This window comes from Aspergillus luchuensis, chromosome 4 (genome assembly GCF_016861625.1).
Source record: "Aspergillus luchuensis IFO 4308 DNA, chromosome 4, nearly complete sequence".
In the NCBI taxonomy this organism is placed as follows: domain Eukaryota; kingdom Fungi; phylum Ascomycota; class Eurotiomycetes; order Eurotiales; family Aspergillaceae; genus Aspergillus; species Aspergillus luchuensis.
In genome coordinates, this window is record NC_054852.1 from 3,498,650 (window position 1) to 3,526,384 (window position 27,735).

The following is a 27,735-nucleotide window of genomic DNA, read 5'->3' on the forward strand; positions in this document are numbered from 1 at the left end:
ACTTCTCCTTCACAGCAAGAACTCATATCATCTCCTCAATCAAACACCCTGAGCCCGAATCTGACTCCTCACCGACGCACACGATCTTCTCTTCTTCTCCAAAGACTCAAGTGCACCACTTCCCGTCGCTTGCCGCTTGCCCTGCGATGCTCCAAGGGGCCCGAACGTGCACTTGAGCTGGCGATTCAAGATGCCAGGAATGGACTTGCCGGCGTCTTTACCGAATGCGCGGTCTCGATTAGAAGAAACGGTGGATTGACCATCCCGCAGAGAAAGTCTGATGGGATCTCTAGCCAACGACGCCTCTCTGACCACGACCACCTGGCCCTTCTGAGAGGGCTGAGACGATGACGGTGAACTAGCTACCGGTGATGAACTCGAAACCTGCTGGGACGATGAGGAGTCGTCTCCTTCCAACGCGCTGTAGAGTGCATCACCGTAGAAGCCGTAGGTAAGCTGACCGCCGATTTCGCCTTCCACAGCCCCTTTGACAGCGTCCTTGAAAATTTCCCCGCCCGTCTTTGCAACCTCATTGACCGTGTATGAACCAGCCCGTCCGATGAAGCTCTTGAAGTTGGTGGCGAATTTGAGTCCAGAAGCTATAGCCCGGCCACCAGCCTCGCCGAGCACACCTCCGACCAAGCCGGCGAGCGCGTCAATTCCCACGGACTTCCATGTTGGCATTCGCCCTTCGACTAGATCAGTTGCTACTCCGACTCCGACACTGGTTGCCACCCCGGCTGCGATTCCCACCCCGATCTCGATGGCCACACTTGCTCCGGCTGTGAGGACGCCGACTGCGACGCTCACTGCCACGCTGATTACTGTAGACACTAGATCTGCCCAGCTGAAATCGAAGAGCCCGAAGAAGCTCCACTGGCCGCTTGGGTCGATGCGGTTAATTGGGTCGCCTAGGCAGTAAGCGTAGCCGTTGACCTCACCTGTGCCGAAAGGGCTGCCAGGGTCGGGGACATGGTAGCGCATCAAGACGGGGTTGTAGACGCGGTATCCGTTACCCAGGTGGTACCATCCTGTGACTGGATCACGCCACTGGCCGTTGAAGCCTATGGAGGAGGCAGAATCGGGGGCGCTGAAGCCATAGGGCGTGTACTGCTGTTGCTGGATCTGATCTGGCTGTGCTGTGTCGAACCAGTTCAGCACAGAGCCATTCGCATCAGATCCCCAGAGCTGAATCTCGGTAGAATCGCCGTTCTGAGTACTTTGTCCCAGGTATTCATTGCCAGCAGATATATAGCTCACTTGGCGGTCTCCAGACTTGACACTGATAAGTTTGTCTTGTCGGTAGAATAGCTGAGTATCTGGCTGGTCAGGGATTGACTGGGAGATCAGTTTACCAGCTGCATCATAGTTGTATTGACTGAGAAGACTGCCACTGCTATCTCTAACTGACTTCAGGCGGCCGCCACTGTCGTATTCCAAGTTACGGCCTTGCTCATCTTGGATGAGACATCCATTAGCATCATATGCCAGGGTGGTTTGAGGTGTGAAATCGGGATGGCTGTTTGCAATCTGGCTGAGCTGGGTTGGATCACTCTGGCTGTATGAGTAGGTTGCCGTGTTTTGAGTTCCATCTTGAAAACCTGTTATGACAGACGTTATGTTGTCGAGGTTATCGAAGGTGAATTCTTGGGATTGGATCTCATGTCCCTTTTCATCTTTCGCAAGTTGGCTTCCCTCGCATGTGTACTTGACCAAACGGTTGTGCTCGTCGTAGGCAAATGATTCGTTTCGGACAATGTTCCCACTTTCTTCTATCTGCCGCGTGGTGACAAGACTCGTCTCGCCAAAGGACTGAGTCAGTCTAGACACCTGTTTCTCCCCTTGCAACACCGTGCGCTCAATTTCTCGGCCGAAGTCATCGTAGACAAGGTTTGTGGTCAAGCTGGAGTCGTGCTCTTGGTCTTGAACTGTAGTGCTGGACAGACGGTTGGCGCTGTCATATGAATAAGAGACGGTGAGGGATCCTACAGCCAAGGAATTCAGGCGGCCTGCACTATCATATGTGTTCTGGTATTCCTTTCCATGGACGTCGGTATATTCTTGCAACTTCCCGGCCATCGAGTATGTCGATTGAGTAGAAAAGGATGCGGCACCTTCGCTGAGGTCGAGCGCTTCACTTTTCAGTAGGCCTGACGGGAAGTACTGACGATCCGCAGTGCTGGATGAGCCTTTGAGCTGTAGCGCAACCCCCGTCTTTGAGTCATACTTGTATGTCTCATTCCTGTCTTGGCCACTGACTGTCGATAGCGATTGGCGCAAACCCGGTTCGTATGTGAGTTTGAAGTCGCCCTTGTCCGTGGCAATCTGAGTTGGCTCTGGGGTGCTGCCCTGGTAGGATTGTTTCAGTCTGCGCCCGCCGACTGTTCGCTGTGTCAATCGGTCCAATCCGTCGAAAGACTGTCCGCCAAGGTTTGCGTCGTTGACTTGGAGTGAGGTCGGGAGAGCTGCCGCGCTTTGGGTAGCATACTGGACGTTGACTTCCCGGCCGCTCGCCCATGTGGTCTTAGTGACTCGGTCAAACAAGTCAGATTGATATTTTGTCTTGCGACCCAAGGCATCTTCTTCTTCCACCAGTCGTCCCAGTCCGTCGTAGCTGTACGTGAGCTTGCTGTACTCGGTTCCATCCTTACCCAGAAGGCGGATCTGAGTAGGCACACCGGACAGATTGAGCTGCGTGACAGTTTGGCCTTCGCCCTCGATTCCTTCTGTTTGACTCAGGCTGATAGGATCCGTTGCTGAAATCGTTGTGACGCCTGTGCTATTGTTTACAGTCTTCAGGACCTGGCCCCAGTCGTCATACTGCAGTGCCTTGGTTGTTCGTAGTTCCGTTGGATCGCTGTCTTTGGTACGCAGCCAGTCAATGTCAGTTTGTTCAACATGTTGGCCCAGAGCATTGTAGTTGCGCTCCTGCAGTAAGCGAAAAGTGCCGGAGTATGTGTTGGTAGATGCATCCCACGAGCCATCATCATCTTGTCTCTTCACTTGGCAAATTCTCTCCAGGCCGTCAGAAATGTATTGTGTCTGGACACCTTTAGCATCCGTAACTGACAGCACCATGCCACTACTGCCGTCGTCAGGGATGGCGTAACTGTTGTAGCGGACTGCTTCCTGGTCGGTATCGATCGCTGTTGCGCCTTTGACCAATCTGCCCAATGCATCGTATTGGAAGACATCCTGGATACCAGCATCATCCGTCTGTCCTGTAACCTTTCCAGAAGACAGAGAATGGATGGTCTCAAATTTGGCCGAAACGCCGTCAAAGCCAGCTGTATTGAGTGTCTTTTTCAATTCGCCGCTGCTGAGATACTCGTAGGCATATGTTTGGGTTGTGGCGTTGTCTTTCGAAGATAACCATGTTTTTTGTTCCTGGACTCGTCCATGATCGCGCGAGTCTGGCTGGTTGATATACGTATATTCGGCAGTGGTCAGCGAGGTGTCCCCCTCGAGAGTGACGCGCGATGATTGCAGAACAAATGTCTGCACTGTCGCATTGCTTGAAGTAGGGAGCTCCACATAACCGAATTTCTCTGTTCTGGTCGGTGCAGCAAAGGACGTCTCCGCCGGAGTCACTGTTTCCGTTTTCAAGTATCGTTGGAAACCATGAGGGGCAGCCGGGCAATCTGCCTCTCCATCTGCGGCGTAGTATGTGCGAGTGGTAATCAAGCCATCCGGTTTGATCTCCGTAGTAGGATTTCCCCATTCGTCAAACTCGGTTGTTGTTGTTTCTGTCCGACTGGAGGCAGTTGTGTCCGCATAGGTGATTGCAACCGTTTTAGGTAGCAAGTATTGCGCAGGCTGATCGTCAAATGCTGTATTCGGAGTCGCATGGTATGTGATGTCCTGGGTAGTCTTTTTCGTGTTCAGTTGTTCCACGATTTTGGTGGTCAAGTGGAACTTGTTGTAAGTATAGGTTGTGGTTGCTCCACCCTCAAGCTGCGCCGTGGATGTGTACTGGTATTCCGCAGGCACCTGGTACAGGTTATCCCCGGTATCACTCCACTGCCGTGCTCCTCCATAGCCCAGGAAGTTATAGGAGGAATAGCTGTAGGTTGTCTTCATGGCTGGCTGCTGACGACCTGGACGCGCCACATGAGACACCACGTATGGAATCCTCGTAAAAGGCGCTCCAGAGGGTAGCTGGTGACCATCTTGCTTGTAATTGACCTCTTCAACCAAGCCAGTGGGGCTTGTCACCTGTGAGACACACACGAATCCGTTGCTGAGGGAGTTGTACGAAAACTGCCACGGGGGCGTGCCGTCGTCCAGCGGCAGCTTAAGCTGGGTTAATTGCGCATTACGCCGGATAAGCGTGAAGGTGCTGGCCGCGGTAGTTCCAGGCGCCTTGGTGATGGTTACCTGCGCATCGGAATATTGAACTTCTAGTAGAACATCATCGCCGTCTTGGATCTTGCTCAGTCGTGGCTGTTCCCCGTTGCGGATCCACTCCAGGCTGAGTGAGCGACCGTTTGCGCCGTAGATTGTGATTGGAACCGATTGGTTGTAAGTGTTGTTGAAACCGGAAAGAATCTCTACCTGGCCTGATTTGTAGGCCACCTCATAAGTAGATCCTGCTGACGATCCCGTTCTTTTTGCCTGGAAGCTCTTGAGCTTCTGGTCCTGGATGAAAAAGGTACTGGTCGTCTCAGTGGCTTGGAAGTTTTCACCCGTCGAGAGCAACAGAGTCTTGCCTTGACGATGGTTGTAGGAGGGTAGATTAAAGGACCAGCCAGTACCCAACCCGATATCTTTGGTGTTGAGGGGATTGTAGCTCAAAGATAGTTTGAGTGACGGACAGTTGCGAGTCTCCGATGGCGCATCAAAGAGTTGAATACTGACGGTGTATTGTCCAGTACGAGGATCAACTCCTTTCTGCAGAAAGCTTTGAAAATTGAAACTCTGAGAGTAGAGGTCGCTGGGGTTGGACGACATGATGGACTGTCTTCTGATTTCCAACAAGATTGAGATTCTGATGATGGAAGGACTGTGAACGAGGTCAGGGAATGAGCATGACACTTAAAACTAGATTCCAGAGCAGTGAACAGCTCTCTATATATACATAAATGCCAGTATATGCCAGCATCTTCCTACCCTGCCAAGAAGGAGGAGCAGGAGCACAATGACGGACCTATTGATGCATCAATCGATGCTGTCTTCGTCACCTCTATGCTGCCAAACCATCTTTACACTACACATGCATGTCTTACTGGTGGAACATGATGATGTGCGTTCACTCGTCTGCGAGGTGTACTTTGCCACCTCAAGTTGATCTAGCACGTCAAGTAGGGCTCATTCAAATCACGCATCTCATTCTAATGGCGGCAACATGGCATACAACTATTACGACATCGTACATGCTAAGCCACCACATTCCCAAATATATTACAGTATCATTACATGTCTGTCGGACTCTCCGAGGTGTTGCAGTAGTACTAGGAAGGGTCGCTCACATTGTTCGGGTTTGCCAGCTGAAGTTCAGCTCGGGAATATATTCCGGAATGGATCCGAAGAGATTGATTGGATACTAAGTAGTACTTAATCTAGTAAGGACACATTGGAGGGTGAGTTCTAGACAATACTAGGTTGGTAGTCAATATATTATTATATTAATGTTACATTGGATGGATCTGCCCTCTAACACTTATGGAAGGTGGAAGACGCGTCAAGGTGCACCTGATATTCGCATAGAACGGAGTCATAGGGCCCTTATCGATCGCTTGGACCCAGGTCGCACGGCACGAGCCACTTGCATCTTTCCTAATATTAGCTCGCAGGATTGCTGCAACCTTAAGACAACCAAATCCCGGACAGGGCGATCGCTTAACGAGGACTTTGTTAGTTCATTTGGTCTGGATTCATTGGGATGAATGAAACACAGAATATTCCTGAAGGAATGCCTGCTGGTCATAATGAGCCTACCCCGCCCTGTTGATGTTATGGTGGTCAGAGATTTTCCAGTAGTCCACCGGACTATCCACTATTTACTATCGGCTTGGCGTCACTCTGGATTGAATCGTGGCAACTTGCTGTGTAGTCGGTCTAGTAAACGGGCGGCGTTACGGACCCCTGCTAGCAAGTGCACTAGTAAAGAGGACACGCTGGGCAGAATAGTACCGGTGCCAAACGAAGAAAGAATGCAGCAACCCTGGTAGTCTAGTACTAGCTCAGTACTATGTCGCTCTTCGCAGACGGGATTGTGTGAAAACAAGGTCGTTTGACTGGGTTGGAAGTATAGTGATGGTTGGTCACTTCCTGCGCTTGGCAGCCCTTACAATAGCTTTAAAATCAGGTCTGGAGTTGATTTTGTTAAGCGATCGTCGCCAAAATCATGGCCCAGACTTTGACTGATAGGTTCTACTCGCCGTTGGCAATAAATTAAGTGCTCCCCAATCAAGCAGGATGCATGAGGGTGGCAAAGTTCAACTTACAAGATGCATATGCGTCCAGGGCGCAGCTGAACCGGCTGAGGGGAGGCACCAAGTCAATACTGACTATCGATGTACTATACTAGACAAATCCACGGGCCTGTTTCACCTTGGCAGACCCACCATGGAGTGAGCTGAATGCTCATGTTATACTATCTATGCATTGGAACCTGCAAGTGGCCAACGATCGACGAGGCAGGATTTCCATTGGGCAAAAGGCCCCGGATGATCACGCAAGATAGATTAGATCTAAAGAAAATAGTGAAGCCTCATCAAATAAAGCAAATCCCGATGAGCCTGTGTGATCCAGAGCTGATAGCGGAACAATGGCGTGCTCTTCAATTTGTACAACCGAGATGGTGGGCATCACCTACTGCTTTGTTCGCTTGGGAAATCTATAATAACCCTTGAGAAACACGTTCCTCCGTCTGTTCAGAGATACTTTCAACTCACATCTTCCATCTCAATTATCATTCATCTACTATCTCATCATGGGCTCAACTTCTGTCTCTTGGGAAGTTACCTCGCTCGAAGTTCAGGTCACCACCCCCAACGCTACGAGTGATGCTCTTTTCGCCAATGGCAACATGCAGGTTCCTGTGATTGTTGTGATCAAAGCGATTGATCCAGACACAAACACGGTATATGAACTGAGTGACCTGGAACTGGAGACAATCAAACTCATCGATTATGATGATCCTCCCACAGAACTCCCGGAGTCGTGGAGCTATTCATCGACAGAAAACGAATTCGAGCACACGTTGCCGGCCTCCACGAAAGGCCCCAGATCTGAGCCAGCGCCTTTTGATGTGGGTATTCAGAAGAAGCGCTACTGGGTTACGACTACAGAATTGGAGAACAAAAGAATCGCTGCTAGCATCAAACAACCCAATGGAACTGTTGTTCATACCGGGGGTGGAACCTTTGATTCCAAGGTCACTCTCACCGGTACGCAACCAAAGAAATACGAACGGAAGGATCTACATATCCTGCGAGAGGATACCGCAGACGGCGGTTTTTCAGGCCTCAGCGGGACTTGGGATCAGGACAACTATTACCTTTTCAGCAAGATCGAGGGCTGTGAGCTCCGCAAAGCCGATTTCTACGATTATATGCTTGGCGATCCCGACCCTGCCTTAGAATATGCGGTCGCTGGCTTCTGCAAAAGCATTCCTTGCAGTATTTTCTATTACTGGCCGATGGGCCCAGAGGAAAAACGAACAGCGGGGAGGAGTCCTTATACGGCTGAAATTACTATCAACCAACGAAGCGACGCCCTATGCTTCACCCGCATGTGGCTTAAGCCCTCAGATAAACCTTGGAACGATGCCGGATATCGTTCGGGTAAGTTTACAGTCTATGATAAGTATGGCAATAGTGGCGTTTTCTATACGGGTTACGAGGATGATAACAACAAACTCTATGTCACGAACGAGCCATATAAAGGTTAAAATGATAGTGATGGGACGAAGGGGGTGAAGGGGTCAATTGACGGGATCTAGTTAGGTTTCTAGTGTTACTAGTACTTCAAGTAACGATCTCTTTATTGGAAGGTATTGGAGCATCCACCGTAGCCAGATTCTTCATCAGACCCTCTATCACTACTGCACACGTGACCTTACCTACATCTCCTTCTTCCCGATCCCTGTCTTTCCGGTGTTTCTTACATTAACAGCATTGAGCACCTAGATCGAGACAGGGTAAATTCTGCCTCTGATGTTCTTGAGGAGAGGTTGGATGTAGTATATAAGTCCCCTTGGAGGAAAAATGCCAACTGTCAAAGTACTTCGCAGTCACTCAATTGTACGGGCTCGTAGGCTCGCATGCCACACATAGATACTAGCATTAATCATCATGACTGGGAGTTGGTGGATGGTGTGCACCTGCTAGGCCACGAATAGCTTCTTCGTGCTGGATGGCATCGCGTGCAACTCCAATTCAGAAAGATTGATAAGTGCGATTATATATTGTAGTCTAAGAAGGTGTGCTAAAATCTTACTATCTTCCGATATTTGGTCCTCATCTCCCTTAGTACCCTCGTTTCCGTTCATACGACTAGAAAGGTCTGTCTGTATTCAAACCCTATCTTGCGCAGTTGGCAGAATATAATACCAAAGCCTATGGAGTATGGAGCACTAAGAACACTGTATAAAGGTGATCGTTGGTAAGAGATCCGGTAGCCTGGGCTTCTGAGCTATCAACGTTATTTCCATCTCAGTTGTCAAGGCTACGCAAGCCTGAGGAGCAGAAGTACATGCCCAGGAGTATTTTTAACGGTGATAGTGCTCTTGTCAGTTGCCCCGGCAGGGAATTCAGGGCAAGGAACTCTACTAGTCACCGGTTTAAAGTATGGCCTTAGCCGCACTGATAATGGCGGTTATGTTCAGTTTACGAGGACGCATGCACTGATTGTAGGCCACATCGGGCCTGTAGCTTCTGCAAGATGGTGGCATCGATGGCTGCAATTAATAAATTTCATGTCATTGCTTGGGGGTGCTTGTCTGACAACCATGGCCTACAGGCTGGACACGAACTGCTAGTCCGTGGAGCAACTTCGGCGTTCATTATACCCCAGTCATTAGGACTGGTATCCGGTCTTCTAGTAATCTTAATCAACGAAGAAAAGGATAGACTCTTATCTCTGCCACGCAGCTCCTTAAATTGATACTTTGTGTAAGGGCTTTAGCGTTCCAAATGGAAGGGAATAGCAACAAACCTTCTTCGAATTGTCTTTCCCCTCATTCTGCACACACTCAAAGACCCATTATAAATACCGGACCATTGATGCGACCGTACACAGTGGTTTTCAACGGACACATGCACGATTGAACTCCTATACTTACTCCACAATATGTTTATCACGTGATTAGATTGTTTCGTTTCGTGAGGTTACAACAGAACTTCCTTCCATGAGTAGGTCCATCTTCAAACCAACTGAGGCCAATGCTGTTTGGAGCAATAAAATGTTTCAGAAAGTATGGTCTTCGTCCAATCAGTCCTCTGTATCGTTCCAGATTCTCTCTGACCTCCACCTGGAGGTTAACCACCAATATCTATCTTATGAAATTCCCGCTTGCGCAGAGCATCTTATCCTCGCGGGCGATATCGGACGCTTAGCGGACTATGAAGATTACCGCAACTTCCTCCAAAAACTGACTGGTCGATTCAAATTGGTGTTTCTCGTACTCGGCAATCATGAGTTATACAACGAGGTGTTTGCTACGGGGATAAAGCAAGCAAGGAAACTTGAACAGGAGCCTGCACTCAATGGACGGCTGATCATCCTCCATCAGAAACGATATGACGTTCCTGGTTCCGACATTAGTATACTCGGGTGCACGCTTTGGTCAAAAGTACCCAAGGAATCATCCGATATTGTTCAGTCGAAAGTCAAAGATTTCCAAGAGATTGCAGAGTGGTCGGTTGATGATCATAATGCATGCCATGATTCTGATTATGCCTGGCTGATGAAGGAGATACATCCAATACAACAGGAGAATGAAACAGCGGGGAAGCGCAGTAGGCAACGGTCTATCCTTGTTGTGACGCACCATGCGCCTTCACTTCAGGGGACCTCTAGTCCTAAGCATGCTCAGAGTCCTTGGAGTGTTGCCTTTGGAACTGATATTCTATCAGGAATTCCTGATGGAGTGAAAGTCTGGGTGTTTGGACATACCCATTACACTAATGATTTCATGGAGAAGGGGGTAAGAGTCGTGAGCAATCAACGAGGTTATATGCCTTGGAGTGATTCGAAAGAAGACAGCGGGTTTGATGTGCGGAAGGTCATACAACTATGATAAAGTCTCATGCTCTGTCTTTAGCCTCCAGGCATATCAGCAAGGTTGTCCCAATCAACAAATTATTCCCTGTTACAAGTGCCCCACTACTACCGAGAAAGCCCAACCCTCAAATTGGTAACGGCTGAGAACATTATCATGCAGATCTGATATATTTGTTAGTCGGTGGAGTGCGTTGGCCGATGAGAAATTGGGCTTCCACGCAAGTCATGACATATCGGCACAATATGCTTAGCCATTATGAGTGGAGGCCCACGCAGAACTGGTTGAGATTGGTTATTTGATGTCGTTCAATTAAGAGGCATTTATTGCGTTGATAGAACCAGCATGCCAGCCACCATCGGAATGGGTGTGGTAGCATGTGTGCAATGGCGCGTCGGGGCTTACCCCAGGCTGTGGGGTCGAATCTAACTCCGGGTGGGGTACATTGGAGCGATCGGCTATACAAACATTCCATCAAGTCATCATAAGTTGATATGCATCTTAGTGAGACCAACTAATGTACCATGGACCCCATAGAACAACAATCGAAGACAACGCAACCATACTGCAAGCGACCATGGATCCTGCCCTGCTTTTACGAAGGCTCAGCCAATGCGAACCGGCTAAACTTCATAATGACTTCACCCAGCCAAAACCACGCAATCACAACGCTTCGAGACCAACAAGGGTGCGGCTGGGAGCAACAGCCGCCTGCGAGTAAAGCCCATCATGCGGATAGTCCCATCGTCATAATCTCATCATTAACGCCACCATTGGACCATATATCATGCCGGGCCCGTGCCCCAGTTCGCTTCTGTCGTTGGTTTCATGATACGTCGATCTGAATGTAACCATCACAACTAAAGTCCATCTAGGCAACTGTACTACCATCTGGTACGCTTGCTGTTTTTCCTTGGTTGCGGGTGCAGATGTACTCGATTGCCGTGGAGATGGCCAGCAATCTTAGCCGGATTATCAACTAATAATTTTTACAGAAAGCATACAACCACCACCATGACCTCAAGAGGTTCGAATCCCGTCTCGCGCCTTGCGGAAGCTGCCAAGGAGAAGGTTGCGCCTAGTACCTCCTCCAAAGCCAAGGACCCCAGTGCAAACTGGACCCCGGAGGAGATGTTTGAAACAACGTTGGATAGGAACGGCAACCCTGTGCCCGATGATTCCTATATTGACGGGGAAAAAATGAGAAAAGGACGACAAGGCCCGGACGAAGGAGATGTCTTTGAGGCCGCAAATGAGGACTTCGACTAAGTCAAGCCCGGTGGGAATAATGACGCTGGAGGCGTCCATAGAGGGAGCAACGCGGCTATATGATATGAGACCATGCGGAATGTTCGATGCTGTCAGTCACTCTTTGCAGGACAAGAGCGGTGGATGCTGAGACATGAGTGCATGCAATGTGTAAATGTGGATAGTGCTAGTATTCTCCCGGTGGTGCACTCCTTGACCACCGGACCAACCGAAACAATCAGATTGTATGCAATCGAGACATATCCTTGCATCCTCGGCGGTCTGTGTCTCTCCGAACACAGCAGTAGTCTTTCTTATCGTGAGCTCGTGTCCCTGGCTGTCTGTAGAATTGCCATGGCAACCACCCGCTGCCAGAAGGTCTATGCGCTGCCTCAGGCTGTCTGCTATTCCCGATCGGGAAATCCCCAAACGAGGTCATGGCGATGCGATTCATTCATCTTGAACTCCCCACGATCAAACACCCCCCCAGTTCTCGATTGTTGCTTCTGGTCCCTCCTCGATCGCTGCATCTCCCCGTGTACCTTCTTCGAGAGGGGGGAAGTGTGTACTGTCTTCCATCCCCTTGCGTGCCACTGCATGTTTCTCTCTTTCACCTTCCATCGCAGGAGCTTTCCCGAAACCCCCGACTGCCCGACTGTTTACCCCATGTCGAGAGTGGAATCGCTCTGTTGTCTAGTGCCGGATGTCAATTGAACTTGCAGACGGACGGTCCGCGCAAGCATATACATTCTGGATATCCTCCTTGTTTAATTCCCCCCTTCGAGGGCGAACACTACGCCCATTCTTGGGTCCACTAACCCAGAAGCCACCCATACCCTTAATATCAATCCCTCCTCGATAAGAAAAGAGCCCGCCTCTCGGTCCCTACCATTCGGTGGTACAGTTGCCTGTATGTACCATTGCCTACTTCAACGCCATCGTGAGCACCTCACTCAGTTTGTACAGTTTTTGAGGGATCACGGTCACGCCATGTCCCTGGACCCCCGTTTCTACCACCATATCGGCCACGGCTCCGGGCCTGGCTCCCAATCCTCCGCCTCGTCCTCCGGGATCTCCGCGATAACCGGCATCACCAGTCCCTCGGCCCATTCGATGACTGCCTCCGCCGCTACCTTACGATCAACCGCGTCCAGTCCGTCACTGCGCGCACGCGAGGGCGTGGCCGTGTCTGCCCACCACCGAGTCGATAGCATGTCTAGTCCTTCCAGCGGCGGCGGCAACGTGCGCGTTGTCGTCCGTGTGAGGAAGTTCCTTCCCAGAGGTACGTCTGGCTGAACGATGAAGAGTAATACGGATGGAAGCTGACAGCCATCCCATATTTGGGAGCATAGAGATTAACCGCAATGCCGAATGTCTGATCAGCATGGATCCGCATACGCAGACGACCAAACTTCGAGCGCCCCAGATAAGCCCGGAAGACGAAGGGAAGCCTAAATCGCAGGCGCGCGGAAAGGTGTTGGAGGATAAATCATTTGTCTTTGACAATTCTTTCTGGTCGCATAACGAACGTGACCCCCACTACGCCCACCAGGAAGACGTCTACAACTGTTTGGGAGAAGAGTTCTTGGACCACAATTTCGAAGGATACCACACCTGCATATTCGCCTATGGCCAGACGGGTTCTGGCAAGAGTTATACCATGATGGGCACACCGGAAGCGCCTGGGTTGATTCCTCGGACCTGCGAAGATTTGTTCCAACGCATCGAAAGCGCCGAATCTCCGGATATTAGTTTCAATGTGCGCGTCTCCTATTTCGAGGTCTACAATGAACATGTGCGCGATTTGCTCGTCCCTCGGAGCGACCCGCCGCACTACCTTCGTATTCGGGAGTCCCCGTTGGAAGGCCCGTACGTCAAGGACCTAACAGAGGTGACGGTCAAGAGCTTCGACGAACTCATGAAATTCATGCGCAAGGGAGATGTATCGCGCACTGTGGCTAGCACTAAGATGAACGATACGTCGTCGCGGTCACACGCAGTGTTTACTATTACTCTGAAGCAGATCCACCACGACCTTTCGACTGATGAAACCACTGAGCGCACGGCACGAATACGTCTCGTTGATCTGGCAGGTTCAGAACGAGCCAAGTCCACGGAGGCAACCGGTCAACGACTGCGTGAGGGATCCAACATCAACAAGTCCTTGACCACACTAGGCCGAGTCATTGCCGCACTGGCAGATCCCAAGCCGGGTCGCGGGGGCAAACGCAAGGGCAAGGATGTGGTCCCGTATCGCGACTCGATCCTGACCTGGCTGCTGAAAGATAGTCTTGGGGGCAACTCGAAGACGGCGATGATAGCATGTATTTCTCCCAGTGACTACGAGGAAACGCTCTCCACCCTACGATACGCAGACCAGGCCAAGCGCATCCGAACACGCGCCCGAGTTAACCAGGACCACCTCTCCGCCGCCGAACGTGATAAACAAATCGCCGAAATGGCGGAAACGATCCGCACGCTTCAGCTGAGTGTCAGTCTGGCCGCAGCCAACCGACGAGAGAATGAGATGCAGAACGAGCGTCTCGAAGATTATCAGCAGAAGGTGGAGAAGCTCCAGCGATTAATGGAGGAGACGAAGATGGTGAGTGAATGTAAGATTCGGCAGCTGCAGACGGAGAACGAGGCCCTGCGGAATCACCTCAAGCTGGCCTTGGACAGTATCCGGAACCCGATCCCTCCGGTGGTGGTGCATAAGCGCCGGAGTGGCTTATACAGTGTGAATGAGAACGATGGCTCCCCGTCCAATCGCAAGCGGCTCAGCCGTGCCCGATCGCCTCCGTCCGACGTCGAGCCCGAACCCGAGCCGGACCTCATTTGGGAAGATGAAGACACGATGCAAAGCGAGGCCAGTCATGTTGAGGCGCAAGAGATGCAGACGCATATGGAGAACCTTTTGGACGATCTGAGTATGTTCAAGCGCAAGATAGCGACGGACCACGAACGATTCCGACCCAGCTGGAAGCCTGAAGGACGAAAGCGACGACGAGCGCTGGGCAATGTTTGGGTCAACAATCGATAAATGGATGACTTCGCGAATAGAATGGGATAGGATTGGGCTGGGTAGCGTGGGTGGCTTTGTGATTATGGCGTTGGATGGATTGACTTGGATGCACATAATTGGAGACGCTGGCTTGATTTGAACTGCGTCTCGCTGCGATGATATCTTTGCTGCTTTTCTTCCTTCTTCTCTTCTGGCCTTTAGCTTTCACTTTTCTGGCACGATGACATGATTGTATGGTAGGATGACAAGGATGCTTGATGCCCGAATACCATGAAACCTTGTGATTAGTCGATGCACATCGGCTGTGGCTTGATAGAATGTCTGCCCAGCTCTGACTCAGGTACCTGCTATAGTTAGTAAGTCTACCTTGATACATTAGGGTGTCAGTTATAGATAAATAGTAGATAGATGTTCTGTAAAGCAATTGCTAGTCATTGACGGTGAGATCCGGTTTCGCAGCCCCGATGACTCCACTCCCAACCACCACAGAAACCTTTACTAGTGAGGTGAAGTAACACGGTGGAATGATACTCCTAGAGATACTCCTTACTCTGGGAAGCACCGTGGTGCAATACGTGGGTATTTTGGTGGTGGTGGTAACAGCAGCTTATGTGAAGCAGCAGCAGCAAAGCGTGAGTCAACGACGGGAACGGGTTTCATCGCCGGCTCCCCCCACAACATCCACTTCTTCTTCCACTTCCTCCTCCGCCGAAAAAGTCTCCAATGCCCCTCCCGATCGCCTCGATACTCCCCCTCCTTCCTTCGACTACACATTACCTCTCATAATGGCGACCCCCGTCGACTCCACACAACCCCCGGCTGAAATGCAATCCCAGCAAGCATCATCATCATCCCCAGGCGCTGCCGCCGGCGCCAACGCCTCCGCTAAGCCCGCTAAACCGCAGCAATCACAGCCCGCCAAGCAACAACCACAACAGCAACAATCACAATCCAAAGGAAAGGATACTGCCGCCGCTGGTGGAGATGGCGCCGCGCTCTCCCCCGCCGAATTGAAGAAGAAAGCCAAAGCCGAAAAGGCCGCCCGTCGCGCTCGCGAACGCGCCGAACGTGAACAGTCCGGTGGTGGTGCTGGTGGTGCTGCGCCCGGTGGGGGTCAGTCGGCTGCTGGTGGGAAGAAGGGCGCGTCGGGTCCCGGTGGTACTGGGGCTGGTGGGAAAGATGCTTCTGGTGCTGCGACGCCGCAGAAGGGTGGTCATCAGAAGCAGCTACCTCGTCGCGGTTCGGCGCAGGCGACGGGCCAGCCGAGTGCGGCGGAGTTAAAGAAGAAGCAGGAGGAGAAGAATGTTTCGGTCTTTGGACACTTGTATGGTCAGCAGCGCAGGACTACGATTGCTGGCGCTGGAAAGGAGGTGCATCCGGCGGTTTTGGCGCTGGGCATGCAGATGAGAGACTATGTGGTTTGTGGTAGTAGTGCTAGATGTGTTGCTACGTTGTTGGCTTTCAAGAGGGTATATCTTTCTATCTTGGTGCTGGCTGTGTGCTGTGATGTGTTAACGTTTGTCAGGTCATCGAAGCTTATACTACCCCCCTGGGCACCTCGCTCGCCCGCCACTTGACTACCCACCTCTCTCACCAGATTACCTACCTTTCTACGTGTCGTCCCCTGTCTATCAGTCAGGGTAACGCTATCCGCGCCCTCAAGCTCGCCATCTCCTCTATTGATCCGTCCGTCCCCGAAGCTACCGCCAAGGCCTCGCTGTGCGATTTCATCGACAGCTTCATCCGCGAGAAGATCACCGTCGCCGACCAGGTTATCGCCGGCAGCGCAGCACAGAAGATTCAGGATGGAGACGTGATTGTGACATTTGCAGGCAGCTCGATCGTGAAGCAGACGCTGTTGGCGGCACACAAGGAGGGCAAGCAATTCCGTGTCTCCATCATCGACTCGCGGCCACTGTTCGAGGGTAAGAACTTGGCGCGCACACTCGCCAACGCCGGTCTGGACGTGCAATACTCCCTCATGAACGGCATCAGCCACGCCATCAAAGATGCTACCAAGGTTTTCCTGGGCGCCCACGCCATGACCAGTAACGGTCGCCTGTACTCGCGCGTCGGTACCGCACTGGTCGCTATGTCGGCCAAGGAGCGCGCCGGCGGCGTCGAAGTTCCCGTCATTGTATGCTGCGAGACAGTCAAGTTCACTGACCGCGTCGCGCTGGACAGTATCGTCGTGAACGAGATTGCGGACGCCGACGAGCTGGTGACGGTCGAGCCGGTGCAGCAGCTGACCGGGTTGCCGGATCCCGCGGCGCAGCCGGCCGTAGAGCCCAAGAAGGGCGGCAAAGCTAGCAGTGCGCCGGTGGAGACGAGCACGGCGGCACAGAGCAAGTCGTCGCCGCTGGAGGACTGGAAGGAGTCGGCGAATCTGCAGCTGCTGAATATCATGTATGATGTGACGCCGGCGGAGTATGTGGATATGGTGGTGACGGAAATGGGCAGTTTGCCGCCGAGTGCAGTACCTATAGTGCATCGGATGAGTACGAATATGTAGGTTTGTATCTTGGTTATTAGGTAGATAATGGATGCAATGTGATTTACTTGGGGATGGATATGATTCGTAGTTGGAGATGAAAGCGGTGATCCTGATTCAATTCCGTAAATGCTTATCGCAACACCACTTCTCAAACACAACTCACAACAAACTACAACTACCAACTACCAACCCAATCCACAATAACAACATCAACCAGACACCAAACACCAGCTACACACTCTCAACCACCCATCACTCCAACTCCACTCCAACTCAGTCCACTTCCTCGCTTGAAAATGGTACACCCCTCCCCAGTACCCTCTTCCCTCCATCCCAATTTATCCCCTCACCACCACCAATCCCCCTCCCCCCAAACATCCCAACCATCCAACCCACCAACTAACCAAATCCCAAAAAATAAAAAACAGAGCAAAGACTCCACCCCCACCCACCTCCACATGCACCACCCCCGACTAGCCGACTACTTCGAAGACTTCACGCGCCCACACCACACCACCTCTTCCTCTTCCTCTCCCTACACATCCACCGCAACCCAAGCCTTCGCAGCAACAGCAGCAGCAGCAGCAGCCACCACCGGCGGCACCGGCACCTCCCCGACCCTCACGCCCTCCTTCCTCCCCATCGAAGACATCTACATCCCGCCGCAGTATCAGCCCCCCAACCCGGAGGACGAAGACGATGTGGTTCCGGATCAACACGCCGCATTTGGGATTGCGAGGGCTATGGCGCTGCAGGGGAGGAGAGGGGAGGGGGCGTGGAGGGATTTGGGACTGGAGGGGTTGGTTAGGGGGGATGGATCGGGGGGAGGAGAGGCTGCAGGGGCAGGGGCGAAGGTGAGGGTTAGAGGGGAGGGGAGGTTGATGGGGGGGAGGAGGAGGGTGGTTTGTTTGAGGTGATCTTTCTTTGTCTTGTTGGTTGGGGATGATGCATAGGGTGGTTTGGTATTAAGGGAGGATAGGATAGGATACCAATGGGATGGATGGGAAGATGGGATGGTGTTATGGTTATTGTTATGACTAGGCTACGCTATTATACCCTGCGTTTGTTGTGTGTTTTTTATGGGTATCGGAGGAGTCTTTCGTGGAATCATCATTATCATGTATACTACTGCTGCTGCTGCGCTGCGCTGCGCTATATCCGTATTATGTCTACCCGGGCCCGTTCATACAATTTATGGCTGACTTGCTTCTGCTCCCTCTCGTCGTCTTCTATGCGTCGTGGCTGGATCGCCATCTGTGCGTATGTGCCTGCGCCGCGGCGCTTGGAGAGCGTGCCGGGGTTGATCACTGTGACGCTGTCCACTACCTGTCTGGTTGTTAGCATGATCATAGATTATACGAATTACTGGGTGTGGGGGCTGGCTGACCTTAACAAATGGCGGCAGCATGCTCGGCGTTATCAACACGTCCGGCCGCACATTCCACCACTCGCCCAGCTTCGAATAGCTCACGTCAACCATTCCCCCCGTTGCAAGGCCGGTCCCCGCTCGTGGCAGCATGTCTCTGCTCGATGTCGGGAACATCGGCTGGAAGTGTCGCTGCTCGATCATGTACTTGGGCAGTCTTGTCAGGAGGTTCCCCTCCGTTGGTTTGCCGTGGATTACTTCCTCGCGTCGCAGCTCGTACAGCACGTCGTGCGAGCACATTCCAATGACTGTCTCATTCAGTGACAGCGTCACCGGGTTGGACACCATGCGAACCTGCTTCGGCAGGCCCAGCTCCTTCTTGGGTAGCTGCTCCTGCGGCCATGAGACGTGCTTGCTGACTGCGTCGCGGACGGACGGCACCAGAACGATTGTGATGCTGGGCACGGCTGCCACGAGTCGCTGTAGCGGCGCTGAGATGCAGTGCCGGAATACCGTCGTCAGCGTCACCGTGTCCGGGTCCATGCCGTTGATCTCGGGCAGGTCGAAATCCCCCGAGGCCAGCAGGGGATGCTCGATGTCCAGGAATGGCCCGAGCAGGACGAGGCCGTCCGCGTAGCTGTCTGCTGCCTTGCGGCAGATCTCTTGTAGTGGCTCGTAGTCGAGGTTATCATCTGCTGTGTATGGGCCGGCAGCGACGAGAACGTTCAAGGGCGCTGAGCCAGCGTCTTCGAGTCTCTGGTTGATGGTTTCAAGGTTGACGACTGACGAAGCGGCCGGTGGAAGAAGGGGTGTGGGAAGGACCTCTTTGACGGAGAAGTAGTTGCCGGACGCATTAATGCCGCGCAGCGCCACGATCTGGCCCGGGAAGAAGTTGGCAGATGGCACGGATTCGAGTTTCAGTGGAACACGGATGCCTGCTCCTGTACGTCTGGACGTCTCGAGCACGAGTGACGCCGTGTTGAGTTTTCCTTCCATACTGTCGGATGCGATGCGGCCGACGGCCACGATCTCGCTGGTGCTTTGCGTAGCGGCGCTGCCGAATGTGATCTCGTCGCTGCCGTACTGTTTCTCAAACAATGCCATGAATTCGTCGATGCGGTCGTCCAAGATCTCCGATGCCTCGGCCAGTCGCATGGCCATAGGCTTGTATCCGAACTTCTTCAAATCTGTGTTTGCCGTCGGTCGTATACGGGCTTCGGAGTATGGCGCAATAGGGGCCTCTGCTTGTGGGAGATGGGAATTGATGGTTTCGATGGTTTCGCCTGCATTTTGACGCTGGGAAAAGGGGATGGATCTGCTTCGTCAGTTGCGGGCTTTTTACGGTGATTCGCGCACGTACTGTAGCCCATCACCATTTGTCTGTTTCACACTGGTACTCATCGGAGATCCATTGTGTTCGGTTCTCCCAATCTTGGAGATTGATGGCGAAGCAAAGTCGGATTTCCGCTTCGCTGAACCGGCATTGCTCCGACCAGAAGCACCTGGTGTTAATCCGTCCAGCCTGACTCGTTAGATTTGTACATTAAATCATTGATACTCAACATACATGCCAAAAACATCTGACGTAGCAGCGCGCGGAGTGGCCGGTACTGCTGGCTTCCTCTCCATCTGTCGGCCTGCTTTGCCGCGGGCGTCTCGCTCCAATGTATCCTGCACATCTTTCTTGAACAGTCGCACGGTACCCAGGTCCATCTTCAGCTCATCTGGGCCCATCTTCAGACAATAAGACTCCCATTTGTAGAAGAGCTCCTGCGCGGAGATGGAATGGATGCGCAGGATTGACTGCAATTCGGTAAGGACATCCTTGGGTAGACCATCTGGAGCAGCGGCAGCAAAGAGCTCATTGAGCTCTGCGACAGAGTCCTCCATGTTGACTGGAACCTTGGCTTATTGATGAGTTTGGATAGTAACCAATATGCGGCTCTCTATCGGAACTGCAATGACGCGCGACGCGTGAGACGCGCAAATTGGTTGGTGTGACCGCCTGCCGAAAAGAGACCGCAGCACGACCCGCGGGACCACGTATTTTTCGACTGCAATTGATTAATCCATCGGAGGTTTGCAGCTGACGATCGGTGGGCCTGCCGATCAACACTCCGCCCTGCTCAATCTTACGGCGTGAAAAAGGACACCCGGGAAGCTGCTTGCCGTTCTCCCCCTTTATTATATTCGCTGATGTCTTGCGGTTTATAAAGTTGGTGCCCTCAGACAAGGCAGACACTTACACTACAATTATCTACACTAGATTCAACAGATCCAAGCAAGCTCTTCATCATGAGCGCTCCCTCTAACCCCCCGGCCGCTGCGCCCGCCGACAATACTCCTGCTGTCGATGCCTCACAGACCACCCCTTCTGACCCGTCACCTTCAAATTCTGCTGAGATCGCAGCTACCCCTGAGACTACCACTAAACCCGCAGAATCCACCGATTTAGCCAAGCAAATCGAGGAGTTCGAATCGCAATTGCCCTTGTCGGCCGCCGACGGTCTCATCCAGAAGCCCTTTCCCCGCCCCCTTGAATCGGCCAAGCCGACACCCCCGGCCGAGCTCACCTCCGATCAGCAAGCGAAATACAAGGATGTCCTGAAGGCTGTCTCAGAATGGACCACGGTTCCGACAACGTCCGCTAAGAATTCTCCTACCGCCCCTATTACCGACGATGAGCGCATGTTCCTGACCCGCGAGTGCCTGTTGCGGTACCTGCGCGCAACCAAATGGAATGTCTCCGAGGCAATCGCGCGCCTTCAGCGCACGCTCACCTGGCGCCGCGAGTACGGCGTTGAAAAGCTCACAGCCGAATACATCTCGGTTGAGAACGAGACGGGCAAGCAGGTCATTCTGGGATATGACATTCACGGGCGCCCATGCCTATACCTGCTGCCATCAAACCAGAACACGGAAACAAGCGACCGCCAGATCCAACACTTGGTCTTTATGCTTGAGCGCGTTATTGACCTCATGGGCCCGGACCAGGAGACGCTGGCACTGATCGTCAACTACAAGGAGACGAAGTCGGGTCAGAACGCGAGTATCGGCCAGGCCAAGCAGACCCTCAACTTTCTACAGAACCACTACCCCGAGAGAATGGGCCGCGCCCTTGTGATTAACAGTGAGTTATCCCAATACCATGCAAACGATAGTCTCTGACCGCATTCAGTGCCTTTCATGATCCTTGGTTTCTTCAAGATCATCACGCCGTTCATCGACCCATTGACTCGCCAAAAGCTTAAATTCAACGAGGACCTGGGTCAGCACGTGCCTCCAGGCCAGTTGATGAAGTCCATGGGTGGTGAGGTCGAGTTCCGGTACGACCATTCGATCTACTGGCCGACGCTCAACAAACTTGCCGACCAGCGCCGAGCAGCATACAAGGAGCGGTGGATCCAGGGCGGGAAACGTGTTGGTGAGATTGAGAACTATCTGAAGACGGGCACCAGCCCGAGTCTCTCTCAGACGGAGGGAGCGAATGGTGGAGCGCAGCCTACAGCATAAAGCTTCCCATCTTGTGCGACTTCCGGGTAAAAATGACTTTCATTGTTCTTCGAGCGTTGGCGATTGCATGGCTGGCTGTGGCATAAAGCATAGATACGCCTTTATAATTCTTTGGCATCGTTTTCTTCAAACTCTCGGTTAGACTTATGGTTTAATTAGACACATGGCCCAATTATCCTCAGCAACTTTTTCTTGGTATCGCATTGTTGCGTAACAACGTCTATGGAGGCATTGATGTCGGCGTAAATAAAGACCGGAGCTAGTCAAGCAAAGCGACTCGAAGCTTTCTCCGCAGTGGCCTGTCACGTGTGGGGATGGCGGGGCAGTGTCTGCCTCAGGCATGTATCCCACCACCTCCCACCACTCAAGTTCTCTCAACAAAGCTGCAGCAATACATATGCTGGATATGGAATGCTGCGGCATGTAGTAAACATAAACACCCCCTGAATACTATGACACACTGCACATATTGCAGCCTGTCAGAATGTCTGTTTGGAATTTTGACACCTCATTGTCCGCCTTGGATGCCCCTCGTTCCTGGTGCACTCTTCTCACCTGCAACTATCCAGGCGACTGGGGTCTTAATTAACTAAGATAGTAGGCAGATTAATTAATCAGGAGATGTGATGCATCATCCTAAGCATCCTGCGCATGATTCGTCGCGCGCTGTCTTCTCAGATGATCCTAGACATTCTCCTTATTTTTTTTAACATCCCATACTGATCCTCTTCCTCCCCGCCTATCCATATCACTACGAATACTATTAGTTCTATTATCCCAGCGGCACCGGCGGGCTATAACCCCTGTCAACTGCATCAAGCCTTGAGCTGCTATTGATCCTACAGGTCTGGGAGATCATTTCCACCCAGAGTTAACTTTCGTTGTCTCGTCCATTCTGAATGTCTGGATGTGTTTTGCGGTCCCACGACAGTAGCGGCACTGGGCAATCAAGATGGAGGAAGCTCCCCAGCGGGTGCCCGTAGTCCCCACGGGCAGAATGAGCAGCACTTCCGGGCGGCCGCTTTCAATCACCGACGACACCTCCACCACCGCTACCACAACTACCACTACTACTACCACTACCACTGCAACGACCACCTCGATCACCTCCACCATCACTGCGCTGACTAGCACGGCTGCTGCTGTTGCTTGTTCTCCTGCTGCTCCTCCTCCTCCTCCTGCTGCCTCTCCTCGGTCCACTCCACCTCAGCCTTACCCTCGCCCGCCTTCCTCCACCGGTTCCTATCCCTCGCCCATTCCCTCTCCTGTTCCAGACCGTCGTCCTATCCGCGGTCACGAGGGAGGATTTGTGTATCCCGCCTCCTTTCTCCGGCCGCGAGGTCTATCACACCCAATGCCCCCCGCTCAGCCCGAAAGGGCGATCGATCGGGAAGAGCGTCAGGCCCTAGTGAGTTGCTTTGCTTTTCTCTTCCTTTCTCCCTTCCCCCGTTGCTTGCTTTTTCCCCTCAAATCTTCCTGTTTGCCCCGCTCATGTCCATCGCGCCTTACCCCTCCTTGGTCCGCACTGCTTCGTACATAAACCTCTTGTATCACTTTGTTTGCCATGGTTCAGGCTCGCTCATGCCTGCGCTCAATGCCAATGTGCCATGACCTTGGCTGCCAACTGCTTGCTCGTAATTGTTTCCATAAGGGAATTAAACGGATTGACTAATCGGATTCTGGTCTCTCTTAATCCTGTAGCGTGCCATTCGCAACTTCCTCAAAGTCCGTACCAGCTATGATGTCCTTCCGCTCAGTTTCCGACTTATCATGTTCGATACATCGCTGTCCGTCAAGGAGAGCCTGAACATCCTCATACAGAACGGCATGTCTTCCTCCCACCAGCTTCCTGCGGCTCCGCGGGCTATGCGCATCGCGAATGCAATCTCGCTGACTGGAAAGCATGCACAATACAGGTATCGTTTCGGCTCCGCTATGGGACTCTACATCCTCGACCTTTGCCGGTCTTCTCACCACATCCGACTATATCAATGTTATCCAGTACTACTACCAGAACCCCGAGGCTTTGAACCAGATCGATCAATTCCGCTTGGATAGTCTACGAGGTGCGTCTGGCGCTTTTTCAGCAGGAACACACAGCTGACATTCTATTCTAGAGGTCGAAAAGGCGCTCCATGTGGCGCCTCCCGAAACGATATCCATTGACCCAGAGCGGCCGCTCTACGAAGCCTGTCGGCGCATGCTCGAGTCTCGCGCCAGGAGGATTCCTTTGGTTACTTTTGATAGTCAGACCGATCGAGCCCTCGTTCTGAGTGTTCTCACCCAGTACCGCATCCTGAAGTTTGTCGCCGTCAACGTCAACGACACGCAGAAGTTACGGAAGCCCCTTGGTGAGATCTTGCTGGGCTCGTATCACAATATAGCAGTCGCATCGATGGATACACCTGTCATTGACGTGATTCACATCCTCGTCTCACGGAGCATATCAAGTGTCCCCATCATCAATAGTGAAGGTAGGCGATACTACGTTGGAGCGCGCATGTATGTGTACTGATCTCGTAATCTTCGCAGGTGTTGTGTACAACGTCTTTGAGGCTGTCGACGTGATAACGCTGATCAAAGGAGGTGTCTATGATGATTTGAGTCTAACGGTGGGCGAGGCGTTGAAGAAGCGATCTCCGGTAAGTTGGTTCTGTCACACAAGAGTTTCCTAGTACATTTGACTCATTACTCTCAGGACTTTCCCGGAATCTACACATGCTCCCTGAACGATGGTCTGGATACCATTTTCGACACCATTCGCAAATCCCGTGTACACCGCCTGGTTGTGGTGGACGACAACTTCCGGCTAAAGGGTGTCCTGACCTTGAGTGATATTCTCCAGTACATCCTTTTGGAGGGTGAAAATGACGAGTCATCATGAACAAACAATGTATTTTGCGCCTTGTCGCGCTGCTACGCATACTTACAACTTGCATGGAAAGGCGTTTTTGCGTGCCAGTGTCGGTTCCCGGGCCTCCTTGGTTGGCAACGGTAGCCCACTTGCACGTTATTGACTTGATTATACGGTTCTACCCCCTTATATTGCTTCTTGGTATTTGAGCACTTGGGCTTTTGTCCGTCTTGTTTGAAATGCAAAAGTAGACGGTACTCTATGGCGCAACGGTCTATATCCCGGTTACAAAGGCACTCGTGTACACAATACATCTAGACATTGTCATTGAACTTCAGTTGTAGAAATAGCCCGCTCAGCGTGAGAAGTTGATTGTTACTTGTGAGCGTGGCGGTTGCAGTTGCAGTTGTAATAGCAAGCAATCATGGACCTCTGTTATTGAACGGCAAAGCTTTGTCCTCGCAATCGTTAGCGTTGTATATTCCCTGTTCAAGCTGCGTGATTTACATTCACGTATATGGAATCATGTTCCGGGCAGCCCGGTCAATCCGGCCATTCGCTGAGTCTGCCTGGTGAATGGAACCTTCCTCGCCAGTTCTAAGTATCACTGAACAAAAGAGGAAGGAGCGATCCTGACATTGACATAACGGACCCCCAGGCCATGCCACACCGAGTACTCATCTCTATAACGATTGTTGCATCTTCCTTCTCTAGCACACCTAATCACTTGCACAGCGTCTACTGCAGTGATGGATACCTTGGAATGTACCAGCGACAGCTTGAAACGATCCATGGACCAGAGGCTATCACTTTCTGTGCCCTTCTCGTCGGTGAACGCCGGGCTAGCTGCCTCTCTTGGGTCAAGAGACATAGCAAAGCACCACGATAGTAGGAGGAATACAATTGTATTGCCAAAGGATGTGGCAGCCCCAAAGAGACACGCCTTGGATATAAGTTCAGGAGACAAAGTTTCCAAACTGAATGGGTTCCGGACGCTGTTTCGCTCACGCAAGTCGCAGCATCTTCGACTCGAATCAGGGTCGTCTGGTCTGTCTGCAAAGCCCATTATTGTGGTGGAAGAGGGCTGTAATGAGGATCAATCTACGGCTACTGGTCATTCAAAGAATCAGCAGCCCGTCGGGCTTCAGGTCACTCAGTCCAGCGACCTTTTGAATGGAGATGCCGATAGAAAGGTCAGTGACAAGACGGTGTACTCGCTCAGCTCAGATCTAACTAGTGTGACTGTCTGCCATGATCCGTCGAAGCACAAGTCCATGCCTATTGCCTTGGTCGATCAGGATTGTCTTTACCATGATCCCTATAGTGATATTCAAGAGGCGTCTCATTCTACAACACAGTCCAGCGTCAATTTCGAAGATCTGAAGGGGGCTACTTCGTACGCCAGCAGACAACATAGTTCAGAGCGCAGTAGTGCGAGTGTCTTGTCGACATGCCGCCATCGGACTACAGAGAAGCCAGGGAATCCCTTCAGGCAGACCCACTCCTACAGATCACGGGGCTCATCCAGGCAGAGTTCGGACTTTGCCGCCTCGCTTGACGACAGTTACGCATTGGAACAAGGGGATCGCCACGCGGCTGTTATAGCGTTCAATGAGCTGGCCGGTAGATTGCGTCTTGAGCCGCTGGAGGTTGACGACACGCTTGGTGCTCATGGAAGTGCTGAATGGGGTCAGGTGTCAGGTTTGTGTGCCCCAGAGCCAAAGATCGACAGGTGATATACCAGACATCCCAGTTTCTGACGACATAGTAGCTGAACGATCTCCTGATAGTCGTCTATCCCATACAGCCACCGGGGATGATCCTCCCAGACGTCGGGATAAGTTCTATGGACGCATACGAACCATGCGGTCGACCCTCCAGCTTGGATCGTCAGATGCACCCCGCAAAAGAACCTTGCGTCGGATGAGGACATTCGCCAGCCTTTCGCGCCGATCGGCCGATATGACTTCATTGAAGGGCAAACCCCTGGAAGACCTGGCTCGACTGGGGGGATACAATCTGCTCACTCTGCCGGCCGACTTTGCGCCTACGAAATTGAAGCTACCCGTATGCTTTGTGGCGATTATCACCTATCTGGGATGCTTTGGTAGGAATCCACCATGCTCCACTAGGATACTCTATCCGTCGCAGGCTATTGGTTTATTGACGTCATTTACAGCTCCTACTGTACGAAACGTCTTTGTCGACGCCGGGGATCCGAAACTAGCGGCACGGACGTACGACTACTACGCCAATCAGGTGCACTCGGTGGAAAAGCAGCAAGACAAGATCCAGATGACGGTTGCGAGTGGCACGATACCGGCGGATGTGGTGGACCCTCTGAACCGGGATGGGGATAGTGGCGACGCCATTCAAGTGTTGAGCGTGGCATGGGCGTTCAAGGCTCTTCTGTCCGGGCTCCCAGGGGGGATTCTAGGGTCGGGCCGGCTTTATCGAGTGCTGGTTCAGATTTGTCAGGGCCACCTTACGAGCGAGCCAGTGGAGCGGCGAAGGAGCTGCCTCGGGGGGGTTTCACCTCGGGGTTATGTCCAGGTCAAGGCAATGAGTCTGGCGATTCTGGCGCTCAGCGACTCGATGCAGCTGAACCTGATCTGTGGGGTGTTCGGACTCAGCGCGCTCTTGCTGCATGAGACGCAGCGGCTGATAGAGCTGGAACGCCAGGGCTTCCGGGGCAGCGTCTGCCGGGCCAGTATTGGGTCGGGGCTGCTGAACCTAGACCGACTGAGTGGAGTGCTGGCGCCACTACTGACGGAAGGCGAGGGGGAGGAAAATCCTGAGGATGCGTTCCGGGCCATTCAGCGGGAGATTGAAAGCCAGCGGGTTGCAGCGATGCTGATCGGGAATTGGCGAGGGGTGAGTCGACAATTGCGGATCTGGGAGCATCGGGGGGCCATAGCGCATCACCATGGATTCTCGCGAACGTTTAGCGGGTCAGCGGAGGTGCGAGGATGAGGCCAAGATGATCCAGCATGGTGGTGTATCCTGGTGTCTG

At 52.3% G+C, this 27,735-nt stretch overlaps 11 protein-coding genes across 11 annotated transcripts; 9 read left to right on the forward strand and 2 right to left on the reverse strand.

The window, feature by feature from the left end:
- Nucleotides 1-39: 39 nt before the first annotated feature.
- On the reverse strand, nucleotides 40-4,950 carry AKAW2_41233A (uncharacterized protein; the record flags this gene model as incomplete). The annotated part of the gene is made up of 1 exon (XM_041689649.1): nucleotides 40-4,950. One exon carries the CDS (start codon nucleotides 4,948-4,950, stop codon nucleotides 40-42), a length of 4,911 nt encoding a protein of 1,636 aa, XP_041543313.1.
- A 1,984-nt stretch (nucleotides 4,951-6,934) lies between these two features.
- On the forward strand, nucleotides 6,935-7,894 carry AKAW2_41234S (uncharacterized protein; the record flags this gene model as incomplete). Its single annotated transcript, XM_041689650.1, has 1 exon — nucleotides 6,935-7,894. One exon carries the CDS (start codon nucleotides 6,935-6,937, stop codon nucleotides 7,892-7,894), a length of 960 nt encoding a protein of 319 aa, XP_041543314.1.
- A 1,458-nt stretch (nucleotides 7,895-9,352) lies between these two features.
- Nucleotides 9,353-10,243, forward strand: AKAW2_41235S (uncharacterized protein; the record flags this gene model as incomplete). The annotated part of the gene is made up of 1 exon (XM_041689651.1): nucleotides 9,353-10,243. One exon carries the CDS (start codon nucleotides 9,353-9,355, stop codon nucleotides 10,241-10,243), a length of 891 nt encoding a protein of 296 aa, XP_041543315.1.
- A 996-nt stretch (nucleotides 10,244-11,239) lies between these two features.
- AKAW2_41236S (uncharacterized protein) lies at nucleotides 11,240-11,494 on the forward strand (the record flags this gene model as incomplete). Its single annotated transcript, XM_041689652.1, has 1 exon — nucleotides 11,240-11,494. The coding sequence occupies one exon, from the start codon at nucleotides 11,240-11,242 to the stop codon at nucleotides 11,492-11,494; it is 255 nt and encodes an 84-aa protein (XP_041543316.1).
- A 969-nt stretch (nucleotides 11,495-12,463) lies between these two features.
- KLP7 (kinesin-3 family protein uncB) lies at nucleotides 12,464-14,513 on the forward strand (the record flags this gene model as incomplete). Its single annotated transcript, XM_041689653.1, has 2 exons — nucleotides 12,464-12,755; nucleotides 12,826-14,513. The coding sequence occupies 2 exons, from the start codon at nucleotides 12,464-12,466 to the stop codon at nucleotides 14,511-14,513; spliced, it is 1,980 nt and encodes a 659-aa protein (XP_041543317.1).
- Nucleotides 14,514-15,019: 506 nt separating this feature from the next.
- On the forward strand, nucleotides 15,020-17,007 carry AKAW2_41238S (translation initiation factor eIF2B subunit delta; the record flags this gene model as incomplete). Its single annotated transcript, XM_041689654.1, has 2 exons — nucleotides 15,020-15,964; nucleotides 16,021-17,007. 2 exons carry the CDS (start codon nucleotides 15,020-15,022, stop codon nucleotides 17,005-17,007), a joined length of 1,932 nt encoding a protein of 643 aa, XP_041543318.1.
- A 278-nt stretch (nucleotides 17,008-17,285) lies between these two features.
- Nucleotides 17,286-17,906, forward strand: AKAW2_41239S (Apc13 domain protein; the record flags this gene model as incomplete). The annotated part of the gene is made up of 1 exon (XM_041689655.1): nucleotides 17,286-17,906. The coding sequence occupies one exon, from the start codon at nucleotides 17,286-17,288 to the stop codon at nucleotides 17,904-17,906; it is 621 nt and encodes a 206-aa protein (XP_041543319.1).
- A 235-nt stretch (nucleotides 17,907-18,141) lies between these two features.
- Nucleotides 18,142-20,245, reverse strand: POL12 (DNA-directed DNA polymerase alpha subunit POL12; the record flags this gene model as incomplete). Its single annotated transcript, XM_041689658.1, has 4 exons — nucleotides 18,142-18,315; nucleotides 18,377-19,670; nucleotides 19,716-19,877; nucleotides 19,923-20,245. The coding sequence occupies 4 exons, from the start codon at nucleotides 20,243-20,245 to the stop codon at nucleotides 18,142-18,144; spliced, it is 1,953 nt and encodes a 650-aa protein (XP_041543320.1).
- Nucleotides 20,246-20,650: 405 nt separating this feature from the next.
- AKAW2_41241S (CRAL/TRIO domain protein) lies at nucleotides 20,651-21,868 on the forward strand (the record flags this gene model as incomplete). Its single annotated transcript, XM_041689659.1, has 2 exons — nucleotides 20,651-21,485; nucleotides 21,534-21,868. The coding sequence occupies 2 exons, from the start codon at nucleotides 20,651-20,653 to the stop codon at nucleotides 21,866-21,868; spliced, it is 1,170 nt and encodes a 389-aa protein (XP_041543321.1).
- Nucleotides 21,869-23,222: 1,354 nt separating this feature from the next.
- On the forward strand, nucleotides 23,223-24,752 carry snf4 (AMP-activated serine/threonine-protein kinase regulatory subunit SNF4; the record flags this gene model as incomplete). Its single annotated transcript, XM_041689660.1, has 6 exons — nucleotides 23,223-23,276; nucleotides 23,570-23,693; nucleotides 23,785-23,934; nucleotides 23,986-24,342; nucleotides 24,401-24,510; nucleotides 24,567-24,752. 6 exons carry the CDS (start codon nucleotides 23,223-23,225, stop codon nucleotides 24,750-24,752), a joined length of 981 nt encoding a protein of 326 aa, XP_041543322.1.
- A 719-nt stretch (nucleotides 24,753-25,471) lies between these two features.
- AKAW2_41243S (uncharacterized protein) lies at nucleotides 25,472-27,695 on the forward strand (the record flags this gene model as incomplete). The annotated part of the gene is made up of 3 exons (XM_041689661.1): nucleotides 25,472-26,423; nucleotides 26,494-26,829; nucleotides 26,902-27,695. The coding sequence occupies 3 exons, from the start codon at nucleotides 25,472-25,474 to the stop codon at nucleotides 27,693-27,695; spliced, it is 2,082 nt and encodes a 693-aa protein (XP_041543323.1).
- Between the last annotated feature and the right edge of the window lie 40 nt (nucleotides 27,696-27,735).